Source organism: Gymnoscopelus microlampas (assembly GCF_963454915.1).
Source record: "Gymnoscopelus microlampas genome assembly, chromosome: 19".
Classification (NCBI taxonomy): Eukaryota; Metazoa; Chordata; class Actinopteri; order Myctophiformes; family Myctophidae; genus Gymnoscopelus; species Gymnoscopelus microlampas.
In genome coordinates, this window is record NC_139956.1 from 42,275,674 (window position 1) to 42,295,673 (window position 20,000).

At 43.4% G+C, this 20,000-nt stretch overlaps 1 protein-coding gene across 4 annotated transcripts in view; it reads left to right on the forward strand.

Annotated features, from left to right (window-relative positions):
- The window catches only part of pde5ab (phosphodiesterase 5A, cGMP-specific, b), a 168,865-nt gene that overhangs the window by 111,771 nt on the left and 37,094 nt on the right, over positions 1-20,000 (forward strand). For all 4 annotated transcript variants that reach the window (XM_084043454.1, XM_084043453.1, XM_084043455.1 and 1 more), the window contains 3 exons: positions 4,257-4,346; positions 5,222-5,359; positions 15,056-15,120. In XM_084043454.1, the coding sequence (XP_083899580.1) occupies positions 4,257-4,346; positions 5,222-5,359; positions 15,056-15,120 (293 nt within the window). The remainder of the gene's footprint in view (positions 1-4,256; positions 4,347-5,221; positions 5,360-15,055; positions 15,121-20,000) is intronic.

Here is a 20,000-nt window from a genome sequence, read left to right on the forward strand (position 1 = left end):
TTTTAGTCATGGCTGCCAGTTCCCACCTGAGGTCACGTGGGAGTTCATTCTGCTTCAGACGGTGCTGAATGACTACTAGCTTGCATAATGTCTTCAGTGTTGGACTTAAATCTAAGATGTACAGGTCATCAGGGCGTGCGTTGCCTCGTTTGTATCCTCCAAAGAGGATGATACGATCTCCCACCATGCAACCGCACATCCAATACCTCTGAGAAGGGCCGTTTCCCTTGAGTTCAACCTTCTTCCAGGATAAGGTCTCTGGGCTGAATTTCCACAGATCATCAAAGCACTGGTACCTGGTGGTGCGGCAACCATATATGTACAGCTCTCCATTGCAGGCAAAGGCTGATAGAACAATGCGGAGAGGCTGTGCAGAAGGCATGCTCAGCCAGCAGTTGGTCTCTGTGTCAAACAGGTTCTTGTAGTAGACGTCGCTCCGACACTGGCCCCAAATGCCCCCAAATACAAATATCTGTGTCCCGATGATGGTGGCAGAGTGACTTATTGAAAGAGGTGGTGGAGTGCCTCTGGTATTAATTAAAGACCAGACCATTGTGGAGGTGTCCAACTTGTAGATGTCATTAGTGTGTCCAGTAAACGTTTTGCGTCCTCCATAGATAAACATTACCTTTCCCAAGACACAGGCTGAGTGTTTGAACCTCGCCACTGGGACAGTCCCAGAAAAATGAGGTTTGAACCATCTGTGGGTGTCGACATCAAATGCATAGAGCAGGTTGCAGCAAGGAGACCCTCCCCAGATGTAGATTAAATCTGCTATTGGCACAGCTGTGTGGTCCCACTGGAAACAGTACATATCCTAGCCTCCTGATGATGATGATGATGATGATGATGATGATGGGTCAGTTTATTCATCATCCAAATAGTCGTCAGTGAAAACTTTTTTGGGGAAAAACTGGCACAGAATGTTAAGATCAGTGGTGGAAAAAGTACTTAAATGTTTTACTTAAGTAAAAGTTTCAATACTGCAATGTAGAAGTACTCTGTTAGGGCGCACTCCCACCGCACTTTTATTTTACCTCTGGGGTAGAATCTGCCAATGCTTTGTCAATGTAAATGCTTGGATTCACGCAAGAGCAGATTTTTCCGCTTGTCGCGCAGACCTTGCGTTTATCCGCTCTACACGAAGAAGCATAAAACTGCTGGAGGCAGGAGCTGATTTTCCCCCTCTGTCCAATCGGGTGAGTCGAAGGCGGACCGTCCCAAGACTCAGGAAGCAACATGGTGCTCTCAGTGACCAACTGGTTGTACAGTAGCTGTTGCATCTCACCCAGTACGTTATGATTTGACCATGAAAGAGTTCCATATGACTGACATTAAAGAACTGGCCTGGTTACAAGTCAGTGCGTTCGCAAAGGCTTCAGGTTAGCGTAATAATATATTTAGTGTAATACAATTACTCTAACTATATATTTAATAGCCTTGTCAGTTAAAAATAGTCTTCACTTTTGCACTTGGGGTTTGTACATCTACATACACATTCAGATTTAAAATATAAAGTGCTTACCCCGTGGCCACGGATTTTACAATCATGTACGGGCCCTCAGAAGTACCCGTATCTTCCGTATTGTTCAATAAAAAAGCATTTTAATCCGATTGGTGGCCAATTTCCCATAGAGTTATAATGTACCAACAGTGCTAGGGTCGCACAGTTGAAAGCATACGGAGAAAATTACCACTGATTGGATTAAAATGCTTTTTATTGAACAATACGGAAGATACGGATACTTATGAGGGCCCTTACATGATTGTAACATCCGTGGCCATGGGGTAAGTATTTTATATTTTAAATCTGAATGTGTATGTAGATGTACGAACCCCAAGTGTGAAAGTGCAAAGGCATTTTTTTGTCTAGTGGCTAGTGTCTAGTGGCGGTGCGGGCTACGGGGACGGTCTTGAATGTGAGTGACAGGTGCGTCACAGTGTTTTTTTAGTCTGCGTTTAAAGGCATTGTAGGGAACATTAAGCCTAAATTGAAAAAATATTTATATATATATTTTTTGCATTTTTTCCCCTCTATCAGCCACTTTATAATGATGCTGGGGTGTTTTCCTGCATTGAAACACAGGCCTCTTTCTGAAAACCCTATTTTCCCTATTGTTGTTGTTGTTTTTATGTTTGTCCGGGACGTAAGGAAGTCTATGGAAGTCTATGGAGGCATCATCCCCTGGTGGCCGGGAAACGAACTGCACAAACATAAACAATGCAGGGAAAATAGGGTTTTCAGAAAGAGTACTGTGTTTCAATGCAGGAAAACACCCCAGCATCATTATATAGTGGCTGATAGAGGGGAAAAAATGCAAAAAATATATATATAAATATTTTTTAAATTTAGGCTTAATGTTCCCTACAATGCCTTTAACAGCGGCCAGCCAACTTTTGGTGAGAGCGCGCCCTTACAAGTAAAAGTCCGGAATTCAAAATTTACTTGAGTAAAAGTACAAAAGTATGGGTCTCAAAATGTACTTAAAGTATCAAAAGTAAAAGTACAACAATCTTTGAAAGTAGCAGATCCACAAGCTCACAACGCGTCACGATGTGACGCGTTGTGAGCTTGTAGATCTGCAATTTTCAAATAGCCTAGGTATAAAATAGGGCTAAAGTGGTAAATGTATGTTTTATAATATAATAATTCATATCTGCAAAGTAACTAGTAACTAAAGTTTTCAAATTAGTGGAGTAAAAGTACAATATTTGCCTCTGAGATGTAGTGGAGTAGAAGTTAAAGTATTGAAAATTGGAAATACTCCAGTAAAGAAAAAAATCACACCCAGTGTGAAGAGAGTGGTGCCTTTGAAAGTGTAACTGGTTGCATCCTTGTGTTGCAATCAGCAACAATATGTTGTCACGTGACACGTGACAACATATTCTCACGCGTCACGTGAAGCTTGACCAATCATACGGACGGACATACGGACGGACGGACATACGGACACACGGACAAAGTCAAATGTAGGAGTGGTAGGCACCACTCAAAAATACCTCAAAATAGTACTTAAGTACAGTACTTGAGTAAATGTACTTTACACCACTGGTTAACACATCCACCGCCAAGGGCTAATCTCATAATGTACTCACCAGTGCCAAATTTTTATTGTTGTTTTTTGTTTTTTTCAAGTCGCCATAGGCCCCGTTAAAATCCTTTAGAATGTGCGATGGACTGTTTGTAAACAACGTGCACATGTCCCTGCGTCTATTAGTCCACACCACGTGTCAAACGGAGCCGCCATGTTTGAGTTCTGACCGTTTATGTTAACATGGGAAATGCGAGGAGGAAAAACTACACAGGTTTTATAAGGGTTTTAGTGTGCTACTTAGAATGGAGGCCGACGGGAAACAAAAAACGGGATCGCACTTCCGGTCAACTTCCGGTGGTGTTACACTGAAAATGGTCCCCCTAGAAAATTGAAAAAAAAAAGAAAAAATCGAAAAAAAGGAAAAAGCACCCGGACCGTAGCACTACGGTCTCGGCGCTTAACAGTTGGATTTAACGGACCGTAGGACTACGTTCTTGGCGGTTGATGTGTTAAGATGTAAAACACAATCTTGATGATGACGATGATGATATTCAGTTTATTCATCATCCAAATAGTCAGGCTAAAACATTTTTGGGGGAAAAACTGCCACAGAATGTTAAGATGTAAAACACAATCTTGCAGACGAATCTCGCCTTCAAAGGGGAATGAAAGATTGATGAATTTGCTGTCTGACTGACAATGTATTTATTCTCCCAAATTAGACTTCAGGATTTGTATTCAGTCTGATGAAATCCCCAAGCAACCAGAGAGGCAGGTGTTTCTCTAAATTCATTTCATTTTTGCTGTCCCTCTCTCCAGGGACGTCACAGGCTCTCAGAAGGTGGGGGGGATGGACTTTCGGTGGACTATACCCCTTATTTTACACTTTGGCTATTAAAAAATCGTGAAAAACATTTGTAACTGTCAAATGTAAACAAATTTTGTATTTTCAAAATTTCGCATTATTTGGGCGGATTTTGTTCGTTTTTGTTCGTGTTTTGGTTACTTTATTTCGGTGTTAGGGTTAGGTTATTTCATTCTTATTTTTGCCTGATTTTACCGATTTATTATCAAAAAATATATTCTTTTTTTCAAAAAGTGGGGGGTATGAAATCACGGATCTATGTGAGTGAGGGTGTCGCGTCGTACGCACAGTGAATGGCCGTGACGCCCCTGCCTCTCTCTCTGTGTGTGTGTGTGTGTGTGTGTGTGTGTGTCTAGGACTTCTCGTCATACCTGGCATTCTCCGGGATCGTCCTTCACAACGCCCAGCTCTACGAGACGTCACAGCTGGAAAACAGACGCAATCAGGTGGGTGTACTCAGGTGCGTGTATGTGTCTTTGTGTAGTGTATAGGGCAAGCCCTATCTCTAGAGGCTCTATGCACAGCAGCCACATTGGAAAGAAATATGGCTGTTCACAGGTGTTACCAATGATTCAAATGAAGGCTCTGTTCCATTTAGTGTAGCACTGTGGTTCTCAAACATTTTAATTTCACACCCCCATAACTCTGAGGGTGTACAAATGGAACCCATTTGGTTCCATTTGTACACCCTCAGAGTTACACACCAGTAAGGTGCAATTTGGAACCCCCTCAAGGAACCACGAGGGTCCCTGGACCACACTTTGAGACCCACTGGTGTAGCGGAGTGTCCCCAGTGAGCCAACATGCACAATATCATCACCCTGACTCTGTTTGACCAGAATGGAACAGAGCCTTCATTAGTATCATTGGTAACACCTGTGAAGGGAGAAAGAAGAGGCCCAATTTATTTCCAATATGGCTGCTGTGCATAGAGCCTATTAGGGGAGGGGGATCCACTTTGGATGAGTTTTCCCATGCTGGAGGGAGTTTTTAATCCAGGTAGTTACATTGAGTGCTTGTCTATAAAGGGCACTGTTCAAAATCAAAACAACCACACATATTTGCTGTTGGGACACCTTGTATCTCCATCTCAAAGAGGTTATGACTAAATAATATCTACATTGCATCCGTTGGAACACAGTTTATTTTTTTCCCATTCAAAAAAAATGTTTTGGACATGCAAGGTTTGGACCCAGAATGGACAGTCAGTGTGTGTTGAGTGGGATACGATTTTATTCTTCCTTGTATTTCTCTGTGTGTGTGTGTGTGTGTGTGTGTGTGTGTGTGTGTGTGTGTGTGTGTGTGCGTGTGCGTGTGGCAGGTTTTGCTGGACCTGGCCAGTCTGATCTTCGAGGAGCAGCAGTCTCTGGACACGCTGCTGAGGAAGATAGCAGGAACCATCCTGTCCTTCATGCAGGCCCAGGCATGCACCGTGTTCATCGCCGATGAAGACTCCATGGTACGCACTATTACGCACGCACTCATTCATTTCTTCGGATTGGATAAAATTGGTATCCTGACCTGAAAACATATTTTCAGTTTACTAAAGAGCTGGGGAGACACAGAGACCCCCGTTACTGAACAAACACTCTAGCAATGATTACTTTAAGAATATGGAGCTAGTTGACACTTGGCACCCTTTAAAGGGATAGTTCACCCTCAAAAAATCTTTCTTTCTATCGATTAGTCACCCCATGGAGACTTGAATTCATGTAGGCAGTGGTTCCGGTAAGAGACACAAAGGAGTCAAGTCTCCATGGCGTGACTAATCGATAGGAAAAAAGTCATTTTGGGGTGAACTATCCCTCTAACCACTTAAATTCATACGGTTGAGTAGCCTCGCGTGGCCAGACAATATCACATGACACACTGCGTGGATATTAGTCTGGTCCCTATCAACGGTAGATTTTTTTTCCAAGGGGCGGTTACAAAAAGATCCAAACGGACTCTATTGGTTAGACCTAAACCAATCAGAGCAGTGCTTCCTTGTACGAACCAATCAGAGCAGTGCTTCCTTGTGATAAGCCCGCCCACATTTGGATACTGGGCCCTGGTTGGTTCCGCACAACTGCGGAGGGAGAGAATTGAAATCTCTATGGAGGGGGGCCAGACCTAATCTGCCGAGGGCTAAAGTGCATGCTATTTTGCAAAGGCAGATTCGTCTGGAACCAGGCTAACGGTTGAGCGGAGTCCCATAGTGTGTGTGTGTGTGTGTGTGTGTGTGTGTGTGTGTGTGTGTGTGTGTGTGTGTGTGTGTGTGTGTGTGTGTGTGTGTGTGTGTGTGTGTGTGTGTGTGTGTGTGTCATCACATTACAAGTAAGGTGGGTGAAATTCTTAATTGTGCAGGTTCATCATTGCAGTTGAGGATAATTTCCTTGGTCCTCACAAGAGAAATGGATGTTTTATCGTTAGAAGACATGTTGTTTCTTTTGCTTACAATTAGGAAAAGATTCAAGCTATAGGATTAGACATTTTGAGGTTTAGGGGTTAGGGCCGCACACAGAGAATAACAGATTTACAAGCTCCCAATGTGACGCGTTGTGTGAGCTTGTAGATCTGCTATATCCGGCTTTAGGGTTTACGGTAAAAAAAAAAAAAAAAAGAGCCAAACATTTCAACAATGCATTCATGAAAATCTGCGTCTTAAAATGTCAAAGTCTTCACATAAGTATATTAACCCATTAAGACCTTGAACGCATCCGTGTCACTTTAGATTTCTTTAGCAGATATACAAGCTCATGGCGCGGCACCGAGTGCCGCGCCATGAGCTTGTAGATCTGCTATTTTTGGAAAAATCTTGAAAAAAAAGTGTTAGTTTTTTTTCAAAAAACTGTTAGGATTTAGAATCTTTTTAAGGATCGCCTTAGGTCTTAATGGGTTAATACAAACGTGTGCGTGTGCGTGTGTCAGTGCAACAATGTCACGCTGCTGGGTCGGGCCGGTCAGGAGAGAAATGAACAGAGAGGTTTGTAATGGAGGGAGATGAATGGATGCTTTCAGCCATGGCATAATGGGCCTACGTACTGTATGAGCAAACCTCATCATGTGTTCTGTTCTGCCTCTCACACCAAAATGCCTTCTCCTTATCCCATTAAGACCTGGTACTGTGTCATTTCTAGATTTGAGCTAAAAAGCATTATTTTACACTTTGGGCTATTTTTGAAAAATCGTGAAAATGTGTGCAAATCTTTGAATATATATATTTTTAAAGCGAACATTTTTAACTCAAATCTTTGCTTCTGGGGGTCCCTGGAACAAAATATTTTGATGGGGGTCCGCGGCCAAATACATATCATTTTGGGGGTCCTTGACATGAAAAAGATTGAGCACCACTGATATAGAAACATACGTTTTTCAGAAAACTGTTGACATTTGGGAGACATGTAGAATCGGCTTCAGGTCTCAATGGGTTATTTTATGTTTTTTCTTTCTCTGTCTCTCTCGCCGGCACAAAGAGCATAAACGCTCACGTGCGCAGAAAGTGTGACTCGTGAGGGGGGGGGGGGGGGGGGGGGGGGGGCGCATCAGTCTCTACTTTTCTCTGTTGCTCAGAGACTTACTGTATGTACACACACAAGCACGCACGCACGCACGCACACACGCATGCACACATACACGCACACACACCTACACACAAATGCATGCACACACACAGGCATGCATGCTGTTAGTGTCCCTATTTGTTTTGGCTTGTCATCTTAGTGGACGGCCAACGGACAACACACGCGCACACACGCACGCAGGCACGCAGGCACGCACAAGCGCACGCACAAGCGCACACAGCAACCTACAATTTCCACCCCACCCCATCAAAACAAACACACACAAACCAAATTAAAACAGACTTTTCCCCAAGGGAAGGCGAGGGCTGATTCATTGTAGAAAAGGGTCAGAAGATAATAGCCTCTTTCTCTCTCTCTCTCTCTCTCTCTCTCTCTCTCTCTCTCTCTCTCTCTCTCTCTCTCTCTCTCTCTCTCTCTCTCTCTCTCTCAAATGACCGCAGTAAGTTAACCACTTAGGCCCTGGTTTATCCTTTGTCGTACGATGGGTGTTCCGCGGAAATGGCCAATATACAAGGTCACAGAATTCCTGGAAATGTCACCTATAGGCAGGTTTCTTGTGTGTGCTTTCCATGGCAAAACAGCTTTGACTGAATCACGCACAGCTGATTAGATGCTAATCAGCCGCCTGATTAGAGCCAGATTGCCCATTTAGACATGTTGTAATCTATACCAGTGGTACTGGTATAGATTTTGTGCCAGGGACCCCCCCATACAAGATTTGTGTTAAAATCTTTAACAAATATTCCAAATGTTAAACATTTTAGCAAGAATATTTTTTGAAAATAGCAGATCTACAAGCTATGACGTGTTGCAAAGCGACGCTCACATGCGTATGTGTGTGTGTGTGTGTGTGTGTGTGTGTGTGTGTGTGTGTGCGCGTGCGTGTGTGCTTGCGTGCTTGCGTGTGTGCGTGGTGTTGAATTGAAGTCTTTGTGAGGATGAAAAATATAATAAGAGGTTAGGAGGACTTGGGGTTATGTGTAGATTGGGGTAACGGTTAGGTATGTGGTGGCCAGTCCTCACAGGCATAATACATTACATACTATGTGCTGGGTGGGTGTGTGTGTGTGTGTGTGTGTGTGTGTGTGTGTGTGTGTGTGTGTGTGTGTGTGTGTGTGTGTGTGCGTGTGCGTGTGTGCGCGTGTGTGGTTTTGCACATGGAGCCTCTACATGCATGAGTATGTCAAACACAAATATTTGGAGCCGCACATGGCAGCCAAGTAATCCATGACTATTTACCTATTAAATGAGTCAGAAATCTGTAGTCTATATTCAGTGGTGGAAGAAGTACAAATAAACCCATACAAGTAGCAATACCACAATGCAGAAAAAGGCCTCCATTCAAAAAGTTACTTGAGTAAAAGTATTAACATAAAAATATACTTAAAGTACCAAAAGGAAAAGTAGTTGTTTACGCAGAATATCCCATTTCACAGATTTAAAAATGTGAACACAATCTTTTGAAAATAGCCGATCTACATGCTCACAATGTATTGGTGTATTTGAAACTAGTAAATCACGCGATTAGCTATTTTGAAATACACCAAGTAGCCTATAAAATATGACTTGGCTGTAAACACTGAGCACTATATCTATAACGATAACTATATCGTTCACCATTATATGTGTTTTTATTATAGTTGGTGTGAACTCTGCCGTCCACTTGACACATTTTTAAACTCTATTTAGTTATAGTTATATTGCTCAGTGTGAACACCCTTTAATTGGTTAATGTATGCATTTGTAATAATAACAAGTCTGCAAAGTAAGCAGTAACTCAAGTTTTCCAATAATTGTGGTGGGGCATAAGTATAAAGTATTGGAAAATAGAAAAGTCAAAGTAAAGTACAGTAAGAGTGCCTCAAAATTGTACTCAAGTAGAGTACTGGAGTGCTGTACTTGTCCAAAGGCAGCCATTCTTAATGTTGCTTGGCTCGCACTCAGCTTACACTCACCGATAACCGGGGGCCTCGTCCCCACAAGAAATGTCACATTTTGACAGACCTGGCACTGTGACCGGTGACTTTTTGTAAATACTGTTGCTGAGTGACTAGTTATTGGAAGCGCTGATGGCACAAAACTGCCCATTCGTCAGACGATGCTTTGCCTGTGGTGGAAGATGTACTCCGATTGTGTTACTTCAGCACAAAATACAATGTTTTTTTATATTTACAGGTTGAAAATGGGTGAAGTCGTCCTTTAACATGATTTTTACACTCTTACTTTTTGTCTTTTTAATTTTTTTGATAAAGGATCCTTTTGAACTTTCTTTATTACAATAATAGAGACAGGAAAGGCAGCCGTTTGTGTTAATCCTGCTGGGGGAAACTCAGTTTCAGCTTCACCCAGCTGATGGCTGTTCAGATGGTTATGATGATAGACCAGGCCCGGGGGCAGGGGGGGGGACGCTCAACGCTCATGCAATGCGTCGCTTTTTAATAGCTTTGTCTCTTTTGTAGCTATCAGTGTGGACGCAGCATTAGCTTTGACATGGTACAGCATGTGCCAGGTGAGCTATAGCGCTACGCACGCCGCATTCCCGTTATCTCGTCCCCGTTTGTCAGAGCCGGAACAAGAGCCCATGTGTGTGAGTTTGTTTTGTAAGATGAGAAATAGCTTTTAAACACGCACGAGTGCATAAACAGAATACTCAAGTATCCTGACCATTCAGGGGATGTCTGTGCATGTAAACATAACCACTGTTTAGCTTTTCTCTCTCTCTCTCTCTCTCTCTCTCTCTCTCTCTCTCTCTCTCTCTCTCTCTCTCTCTCTCTCTCTCTCTCTCTCTCTCTCTCTCTCTCCTTTTTTTTTGCGAATCTTTGATTTTTGAGCGGTGGTAGCAGCTCCTATAAGTGGGGTTGGGACACCTCATCAGTACACCCTTCGCTGTACTGTGATTGGCTCATAATAGCACACCCCTCTACATTAGTACACCCCTAGCTGTCCTGTGATTGGCTGACTCTATTGGCTGACTCTATTCAGAACTGTGATTGGCTAGCGAGACACATGATGAAATGAATAACCTTTAAATAGGACTATGCACTTCAAAAAACCCTCTTTTTTTTAAGTGAGCTTCCATCACTGTGATGACCACACCGCTCACTTCACACTGGGTGTGATTTGTGGGGCGGTGTAACCGCCCCCTATAAGTGAGTTTTGGACACTGACCAATCCTGCACCGTGATTGGCCAATAGTCTACAACGCATTCTACAACCCTAACCCTTCCACAGTCAATGCAAATCTATACTTTTGCAAAGTCAGCCAATCACGTTACAGCTAGTGTCATCACCACTAGCTGTAATTGGCTGACTTTGCAAATTCAGGACTGTGATTGGCTAGCGAAACACATGACACATGTGCAGCCCTATGAATAGCAGTATGGCCTAAAAGTTATTTATCCTTTTTTTTAAGTGAGTCATGTTGTGATGACCACACACCGCCCACTTCACACTGGGTGTGATTTTTTATTTTTAAGCAAATATCATTTGGGGGGGGGGGGTCCGCTGCCAAATGCATATCACTTTGGGGGTCCTTGGCACAAAAAAAAAATAACAAATTGCTCTCTCTCTTTCTCTCTCTCTCTTTCTCTGCCACTCGGGCCCCCTCTGCGCTCTGCTATCACTCTGTCTCGTGGGTCGCTAAACATTTACCATAAGGATTAGAACGCTTTTACACATCCGCTATGTACACATGACGAGCCAATAACATGCTACACGCATGTCAACACAGATGTCTGCGTTCCCTCAGCCCAGGAGCGGTACGCGTAAACATGAGCGCTTCTTGAGGGAAACTTCCTGTGGGAAGTCATGTAAAAGCAGTGTGGTTCTCAGGCCTTGTTCATGTCAAGAACCCATGGACGTAAAACAAAAAAAGATTATACCTCGTCCACCACTGTCAACAGTGGTGTAAAGTAACTAAGTACATTTACTCAAGTACTGTACTTAAGTACAATTTTGAGGTACTGTTACCTTACTGGAGTATTTCCAATTGTCTATACTTTTACTTCTACTCCACTACAATCTCGGAGGCAAACATCGAACTTTTACTCCACTACAATGATTTGAAAACTTAATTTACTAGTTACTTTGTAGATATACATTATTACATTATAATACATACATTAACCACTTTAGCCCTATTTTATACCTAGGCTATTTGAAAATAGCCGATCTGCAAGCTCACATTGCATCGCGACGCGCTGTGAGCTTGTAGATCTGCTATTTTCAAACACTTTGGTACTTTTACTTTTGGTACTTAAAGTCAATTGTGATGCCAATACGTGTGTACTTTTACTCAAGTAACATTTTGAACACAGGCCTTTTACTTGTAACGGAGTATTTCTATATTGTGGTATTGGTAACTGATAAGGAACACACTTCAAATGTATAACAAGCTGTTGAAAATAGTCGATCTACATACAAGCTCACAATGTGTCGCATCGCGACGCATTGTGAGCTTGTAGATCCGCTATTTTCCAATGGCCGAAATGTATATAGGACTGAAGTGGGTAATGTTTCTGTTGTAATAATAATAATACAAATCTACAAAGTAACTAGTAACTAAAGTTTTGTAGTGGAGTGTAGTGGAAATTGTACAATACTTAAGTACATGTACTTAGTTACTTTCCACCACTGGGGCATATCAATGTGGGCATCCTTGGCACGGAAACGTTTGAGAACTATCACTATACACAACACTGCTGAAGGGGACCAGATACCCCCCCCCCCCCCCCCTCCGCCCCGTAAACCACCCCCCACTGCAACCTCAATAAATGTCATAACATCAGCGCAAGCAGGTTTGTTTGAAATAGTTTTACAGCCTTCACCCAGATGTATGGTTGGGGACAACCAACAACATTGTTGACAGAGAGAGAGAGAGAGATTATTTATTTATAATTATTTGAAAACTTAAGTTACTAGTTACTGTGCAGCGGTTCCGGTAGGAGACACAAAGGAGAATATTTGTGTCTCCTACCGGGAACTGCTACTGTTAATCAAATTATTGGCTTAGGAATGCGACAAAAGCTAAAATATATCCATGAATTCAAGTCTCCATGGGGTGACTAATCCATAGAAAGAAAGTCATTTTGGGGGTGAACTATCCCTTTAAGTACTTTTCCACCGCTATGTGCGTGCACGTCTATTTGTGTTGTTGTCTTACTATGTTTGTGAGGGCTAAACAAACGTCCCCCACAACAAAAGCAGAATTTAAGAAATACGCATGAGAGAAAGGGTTGTTTTATGGTTACAAAATGATTTGAGGAGCGAGGCTTTTAGGATAAGATACGGGTTCGGCTTTTAATCTTTAGACATTTAAGAGGTTTGGGTTTAGTTGTGAGGGTTGGGAGTTAAGCCGGATTTATATTTTAGTTGCATAACACCAGTGGCACACATAGAAAATAGCCGATCTACAAGCTCACATAATTATCTACAAGCTTGTGAATCTGCTATTTGGGCTGTAGGGTTAAGTAAAACTAAAATGGAATGCATAAACATGTCCTAAAATGTGAGGAAATAGTGGGAACGTCCTCACTAACATGTACAGTAATATGTGTGTGTGTGTGTGTGTGTGTGTGTGTGTGTGTGTGTGTGTGTGTGTGTGTGTGTGTGTGTGTGTGTGTGTGTGTGTGTGTGTGTGTGTGTGTGTGTGTGTGTGTGTGTGTGTGTGTGTGTGTGTGTGTGTGTGTGCGCGTTGCGCGGTGACGGAGTCTCGTACTTTATCACCACTATATCTCAGGTCGAAAGCGGGTCACCCCCCCCAACCCACTCCACCCCCCACCCCCCACCCCCTTTTAACGTTTATCGTTCTACAAAACTCCTGCCTCTTAAAAATGGATGGAGGGGATTGTTTTTGCGAGCCGGCCCAGCGGAGGTCCAGGTGGGGAGAGAGAGAGAAAAGCAAGGCCCTATAAGGACTATAAGGGGGGGAAAGGCTGCGAGTGTGCAGGAATGAACCGGAATAAACTGTCCTTCTGGCAAGGCCTCCTGGGTAAATACATCAGCATCGTTCTCTCTTCTTTAAAAAAAAAAAATACTGTTTTGTTCCCCTGCGGGGAGACGTGTGTGTGTGTGTGTGTGTGTGTGTGTGTGTGTGTGTGTGTGTGTGTGTGTGTGTGTGTGTGTGTGTGTGTGTGTGTGTGTGTGTGTGTGTGTGTGTGTGTGTGCGTGTGCGTGTGCTGGTTGCCCTGACTTTTAGAACAGGGCAGCTCATTCTTAATGGCTTAATTGATGGGAGTGAGCGAAGGGGGAAACTGATACAAGCAGGAAACACGCACACACACATACACACACACACACACACACGCACACCGCACACGCACACACGCACGCACGCACACACGCGCCGCGCACACGCGTCGAGCGAGCAAGACCTTTGGGTGCACGGGTGTGTGCGCGGCACGAGCCGCGCACACACCCGTGTAACACACTTTCTTACCCCTCCATGCACCTGACACACACACACATGCACGCGCACACACACACACACACGCACACGCACACGCACACACACGCACGCACACACACACACACACACACACACACACACACACACACACACACACACACACACACACACACACACACACACACACACACACACACACACACACACACACACACACATACACACACACGTGTGCACACATGCACACGCGGCACTTCACCTCCCCTCTGAGGTTAGGCTATGTGAACACAAGCCATTCCAAGGGGCTCAGTTTGTGTTTGGCGTTACCGGAGCCTAATAGCATTAAGCCCACCGCGGCATGCTAGCCCACCGTGTCCATGTCGTACCCTAATGTTTCTCTGCTTAGAAAAATAACCCACCGGACCCTAATTCTCCACACCGCTGGTGGTGGACATTGTATACTCAACCCCCAGTTACTTGTGGGTCAAAGCATTGACACTCCTGGTCAAAATATTACCCTACTACGAGTGAAAGTTGCTGAGTCAAATTTGTACTCGAGTTAAAGTACTGGAGTTCTTGCTTTTAAAAAAATACTACAGTTTACAAAAGTACATTATGCTTTTAAATGTCGTCTCCGTTAAATATCTTCCGTCGGGTGGAAACCTCATCTGTACAAAACGATGACTTTTCAGGATTTAAATTCAAAAGTAGAAAAAGTAGCAGATCTACAAACTCTGCTTTTGTGTGAAAACACCAAAAAGTTAGAATAACATAAGAGGGTTCTTCCCAAAAGCAACAATATACTTAAGTATTCACATTGTGAACTTGTAGATCTACTATTTTCACTATCAAAATGGGGCTTAAGTGTTTAATTCATAATGTACTTTTTACCTTCCTAGACATGAGGGGGAGTACAATATTTGTCTTTGAAATGTAGCAGAGGAAATAGCAGATGTACAAGCTTGCGGCGGCCGTGAGCTTGTATATCTGCTATTTTCGAATATCCAACGCATAAATGGATAAAGTGGTTAAAATGATGATTGTGATGCTAGCGGAGCGAAAGTCATCCAAAGTATCCAAAAAAATACAAGTAAATGTACTTTGTTACTGTCCGCCCGAAGGCATCATGCAGCGCAATGTCTCTCCACTTAGAAACATAACCGTTGGTTGTGAAATGTCTCCACAGAACTTCTCCAGTGTGTTTCACATGGAATACGAGGAGCTGCTCGATGGTCTGGATGTCCCCAAAAGGTAAGACCGCCGCCTTCAACCCCAAACCTAAGCTATAGATTCTAGCTAGTAGAGAGCCCTGGGGTATCCCGGTCAACTAAGTATGTATTTAGCAATTAAGAGGTCAGCCTGTATATTTACTCTGACTGTTGTGCGTTTGCGCTGCTGGTTATTAGCACTACTGTTTCCTTGTATTTGTAAAAGAAAAATATATTATATTATATATACTGTAAGGGGGGGGGGGGGGGCAGTAATATGCAGAGGTGCTTGGATGAATTGAGATGTGATTGGCCTTTTGTAAAGAGAGAGAGAGAGAGAGTGTGAGAGAGAGAGAGAGAGAGAGAGAAAAACAAGCCATCCATCGTAAAAGTGAATGTATTGCCAGTGTCAGCGTGTGTAGGCCAGGCGTCACAGAGCCAATGATCCCTTTAAGCTGAACTGACAGTGAATGGAGACAGACGGAGGGAGAGAGTTCAGCCCTAAAGTCGTTACGCTTGCAGATGATTGGGGGCTCTCCCCCAACCGCGCGCGTAGGGGCGGGGGGGGGGGGGGCAGCGTTATCAAGCAGGGCTATGCGGGCGTGTCTTCATTCATGTTTTCGTGCACCGTGCTGGCTGCGGTTTACTTTGTTGTTGTCTGAGAAGTGAGAACCACGTCGGTTGGTGCGCTGGTATGATCGGTCCGTCTGAAACTCGTCCGGTGAGAAACGTTCCGCGGTGCAAAAATGGGTGCGATTAAAATGCGTTACATTTTTTTGACGCGATATTTTTTCTGTAATGAATTGATCGAAATTAACGCGATAAAGTCCCGGCCCTAAATTTTATAGAATATGTAGTGGGGGGGGGGGGGGGGGGGGGGGGGGCAAGGGGTCCTTGGCCTGAAAAAAACGTTGAAGACCCCTGGACCAGAGGGTTTAAGTGGGTATTAAGGCTCACCTGACAAACCTCCTCAATCACTGTCTGTTTACGGCCACGGAGGAGAGGCTGCTGCTTGTTTCAATTAGTTTTTTCTTCGCTGTCCTTGGAGGCCGTCCCAGACCTGCCTGCCCGCCCCGAGACGGTGTGTAACGTGCGTGCGTCACACGGCAGCCCTTCGCCGCAGCCTCGTTTTGAAGCGGCAGGCCAGCCGAGTGTCGAGCTAGCGCGGCTAAACGTTTGTCTTTTATAGCGGTTGACAGCTCTATTAGTTGCACATGTTGTTGGAGCCGAGAGCAGCTGCTCTCCAAGTCCTGCAGTCCACGCGCTGTGTGTGCGTGTGTGCGTGTGTAAAGTAACTAAGTACATTTACTCAAGTACTGTACTTAAGGTATTTTTACTTTATTGGAGTATTTTTAGTTTTCAGTACTTTTACTTCTACTCCACCACATCTCAGACATCTTGGTACTTTAAGCAGATTTTGATACCAATACTTTGGTACTTTTACTCGAGTAAATTTAGAGTTCCGGACTTTTAATTGTAACAGAGTATTTCTACATTGCAGTTTTGGTACTTTTACTCAAGTAAAACAATTTAGTGCTTTTTCCACCACTGGTGGTTACAGCATGTCTGTGTGTAGCAGGCTACTGTTTTCCCAACCGCAGCCATGCAGCTTTCCCCACGTGTGTGACGAGGGTTTCGACCTGTTAGCCCGTGCGCCGGGCTAACAGTTTGTGCTTTACTTGTAGGGATGAAAGAGATAGGGGGAATTATGATAAAGCAGACATACATTTGTATCATCCTGGAAGTATTTATTTTAGCGCTCTTCTGCGGGAAAAAGCTTTGATGCCGCTTGTTTACCAGGAGGACTTCTGTATACACAGATAAGGGAGGCAGAGCTTGCGTCGTGGTACTGGAAACGATAAATACCAGTCCTGTGTCTTAGCAGCTTGACCCTGTGATATTCAGATGGTCAGAACATAATATCATAAGGCCAGTGGTGTGAAGTAACTAAGTACATTTACTCAAGAACTGTACTTAACACGTTTGTAAACACAGCGGAGATCCGACTGCGTCGACCAGTGAAAACCCCATGCAAAACGGAATCGCCATCTTGTAGTTAGAGCGGTTTATGTTAAACAGTGATCAGCGACGAGAAAAACTACAAAGAGAAAATGGCGTTTTTGTGTCCGCTTTAGAATGGAGGCCGATGGGATCGGCAAAACCGGATCCCGGATAATTCCGTTTCCGGTGGTGCTACGATGAAATGTGTCGTGTCGAACAAGGCCTACAATGCAATGTGAACTTTAAAAAAAAAGAAGAAGGTTTGCGTAGGTCTACGCGTACAATTTTGAGGTATTTTTTTACTTTCTTCTGTATTTCAAATTTTCAATACTTTTACTTCAACTCCACTACATCTCAGAGGCAAATAATATTGTACTTTTTACTCCACTAGTTATTTGTCGAGTCCCATACTAGTTACTTTGCAAATTTAAATTATTATCACAAAACATACATTACCCACTTCAGCCCCATATACTGTATATTTCGGCCATTTGAAAATAGCCGATCTACAAGCTCACAATGCGTCGCGATGCGACGCATTGTGAGCTTGTAGATCTGCTATTTTCAAAACATTTCTATCCATTTTTTAACTTATGGGACATTTTGCACAATGCGTACTTTTACTTTTGGTACTTTATATTGATGCCAGTACATTTTTATGTAGATGAGATGAGAGACAGAGAGAGAAAAGGTCATGATTAAAGGAAAACGCACAAGAAAAAATTGGAGGGATGGAAAGAATGAGGTAAACTGGAGGATGGAGGGAGGGAGCGAGGGATGGATGGAAAGAGGGGAGTGATAAAGTTGAACCACGCCAGGGGAAGGATGTCACCAAAAAGGGGGGGGAATGATATAAGCCAGGGGTCTGGGGATGGAGGAGAGGAGGAACGCAATAACTACACAATATATACAACCTTCTGACTGTTCATTTAACCCATTAAGACCTGGAACTGTGTCATTTTTTTTATTTGAGCTAAAAAGCATTATTTTACACTTTGGCTATTTTTGAAAAATCGTGAAAATGTGTGCAAATCATCTGAATATATATTTTTTTAAAGCGAACATTTTTAACTCAAATCTTTGCTTCTGGGGGGGTCCCTGAAACAAAATATTTTGATGGGGGTACAAATACATATAATTTTGGGGGTCCTTGACATGAAAAAGATTGAGCACCACTGATATAGAAACATACGTTTTTTTTCCAGAATACTGTTGAGATTTAGGAGACATGTAGAATCGGCTTCAGGTCTCAATGGGTTAACTCTGAAAGTACTAAAGTAGAGACCGTGCTTGTCCGTTGAAACACCAGCGTGAAGTGCAAAAAATACATAAATACATCTTTATCTCAACGCAGGCATCTTCTTCCAGAAACTTGATTGTTTGTGTCTGTATGTGTACTGTATGTGTGTGCGGTTGCGTGTGCTCAGTGGCGTAACAATGCATCGCGGCGCATTGTGAGCTTGTAGATCGGCTATTTGAAAATGGCCAAAATTATATATAGGGCTGAAGGGGTTAGTGTAGCCTATGTTTTGTAATAGTTGTTTTCAAATAATTGTAGTGGAGTAAAAGTACAATATTTGCCTTTGAGGTGTAGTGGAGTAGAAGTAAAAGTACAGAAAATTGGAAATACTCCAAGAAAGTTAAAAATACCTCAAAAGTGAACTTAACCCATTAATACCTGGAACGCATCTGTGTCACTTTAGATTTCTTTGGCTATTCAAAAATAGCAGATCTACAAGCTCGTAGCGAGTGCCGCACTACGAGCTTGTAGATCTGCTATTTTTGAAAAATTGTGAAAATTATTTTTTTTATATTTTTTTCCGAAAAAATGCTAGGATTTACATTTTTTTAGACGCGGCCTCAGGTCTTAATGGCTTAAGTACAGTACTTGAGTAAATGTACTTAGTTACTTTACACCACTGCTTGCTTCTCACTTATTATTTGATTGACCTACAGTAGGCCTACATGAGCAAGATTAGATTTAGATGAATTGCCTGGCCCTAGTCTGTCATAAACCAGGTGTCTCTTCTCCTTTCCTCTCTCATCAAGTCTTGATTCTTTTCCAGTGCGTCTCATAGCAGCCTCTCCCCTGTTTACATCTCCACAGCAGGGTTGCCATGTCCGCTTATTATAAGCGACTTTGGGCTTGTTTTTCTGTAAAGTCGCTTGTAAATATCGGTGGTTGCAGGTAGCGTTTTTTGGGGTTTGTTGTTTGTTTGTTGTTTTGAAGTGTAGTTGCTTATTTTGGCTTGTTTCCTAATGTTGTTTAAACCAGTGGTTCTCAAGCATTTTCGTGTCAAGGACCCCCAAATTAATATGTACAACAAATATTTTGTACCAGCGACCCCGCATCGGATTTGTGTTTGTTTCAAAAATTCTCCACATGTGTCACTTGCAAGATTTCTTTGAAAATAGCAGATCTACAAGCTCACAACAGGTCGCGTCGCGATGAGTTCATTTGCTCATGTGGCCTAATAGTCGCTTCTTTTTGGGCTTGTTCTCATAGACCTGGTTGCTTATTTCTCTCGCAAAATCTGGCAACAAATGTGTGCGTGTGTGCGTGTGCATGTGTGTGTGCGTGTGTGCGTGCGTGCGTGCGTGCGTGCGCGCGTGCGCGCGTGTGCGCGTGTGCGTGCGCGTGTGCGTGTGTACGTGTGTGTGTGTGTGCGTGTGTGTGTGTGTGCGTGTGCGCGTGTGTGTGTGTGCGCGTGTGCGCGTGTGTGTGTACCCAGCAGTGATCCTGGGAGGGCGGCAGGAACATGGAATTATGGGCAGAGTGGCTTTTGAATGGAGGCCTGGCTAGCTGGCTCACTTCAGGATGTTAGCTTTGACTATAGGGTGAACCGCGGGAGGCTTTTTATAGGGACAGCCGCCCACCCCGTGGGCCTGTGGATTCCACAACTACACGCCGTGTCACCGCCC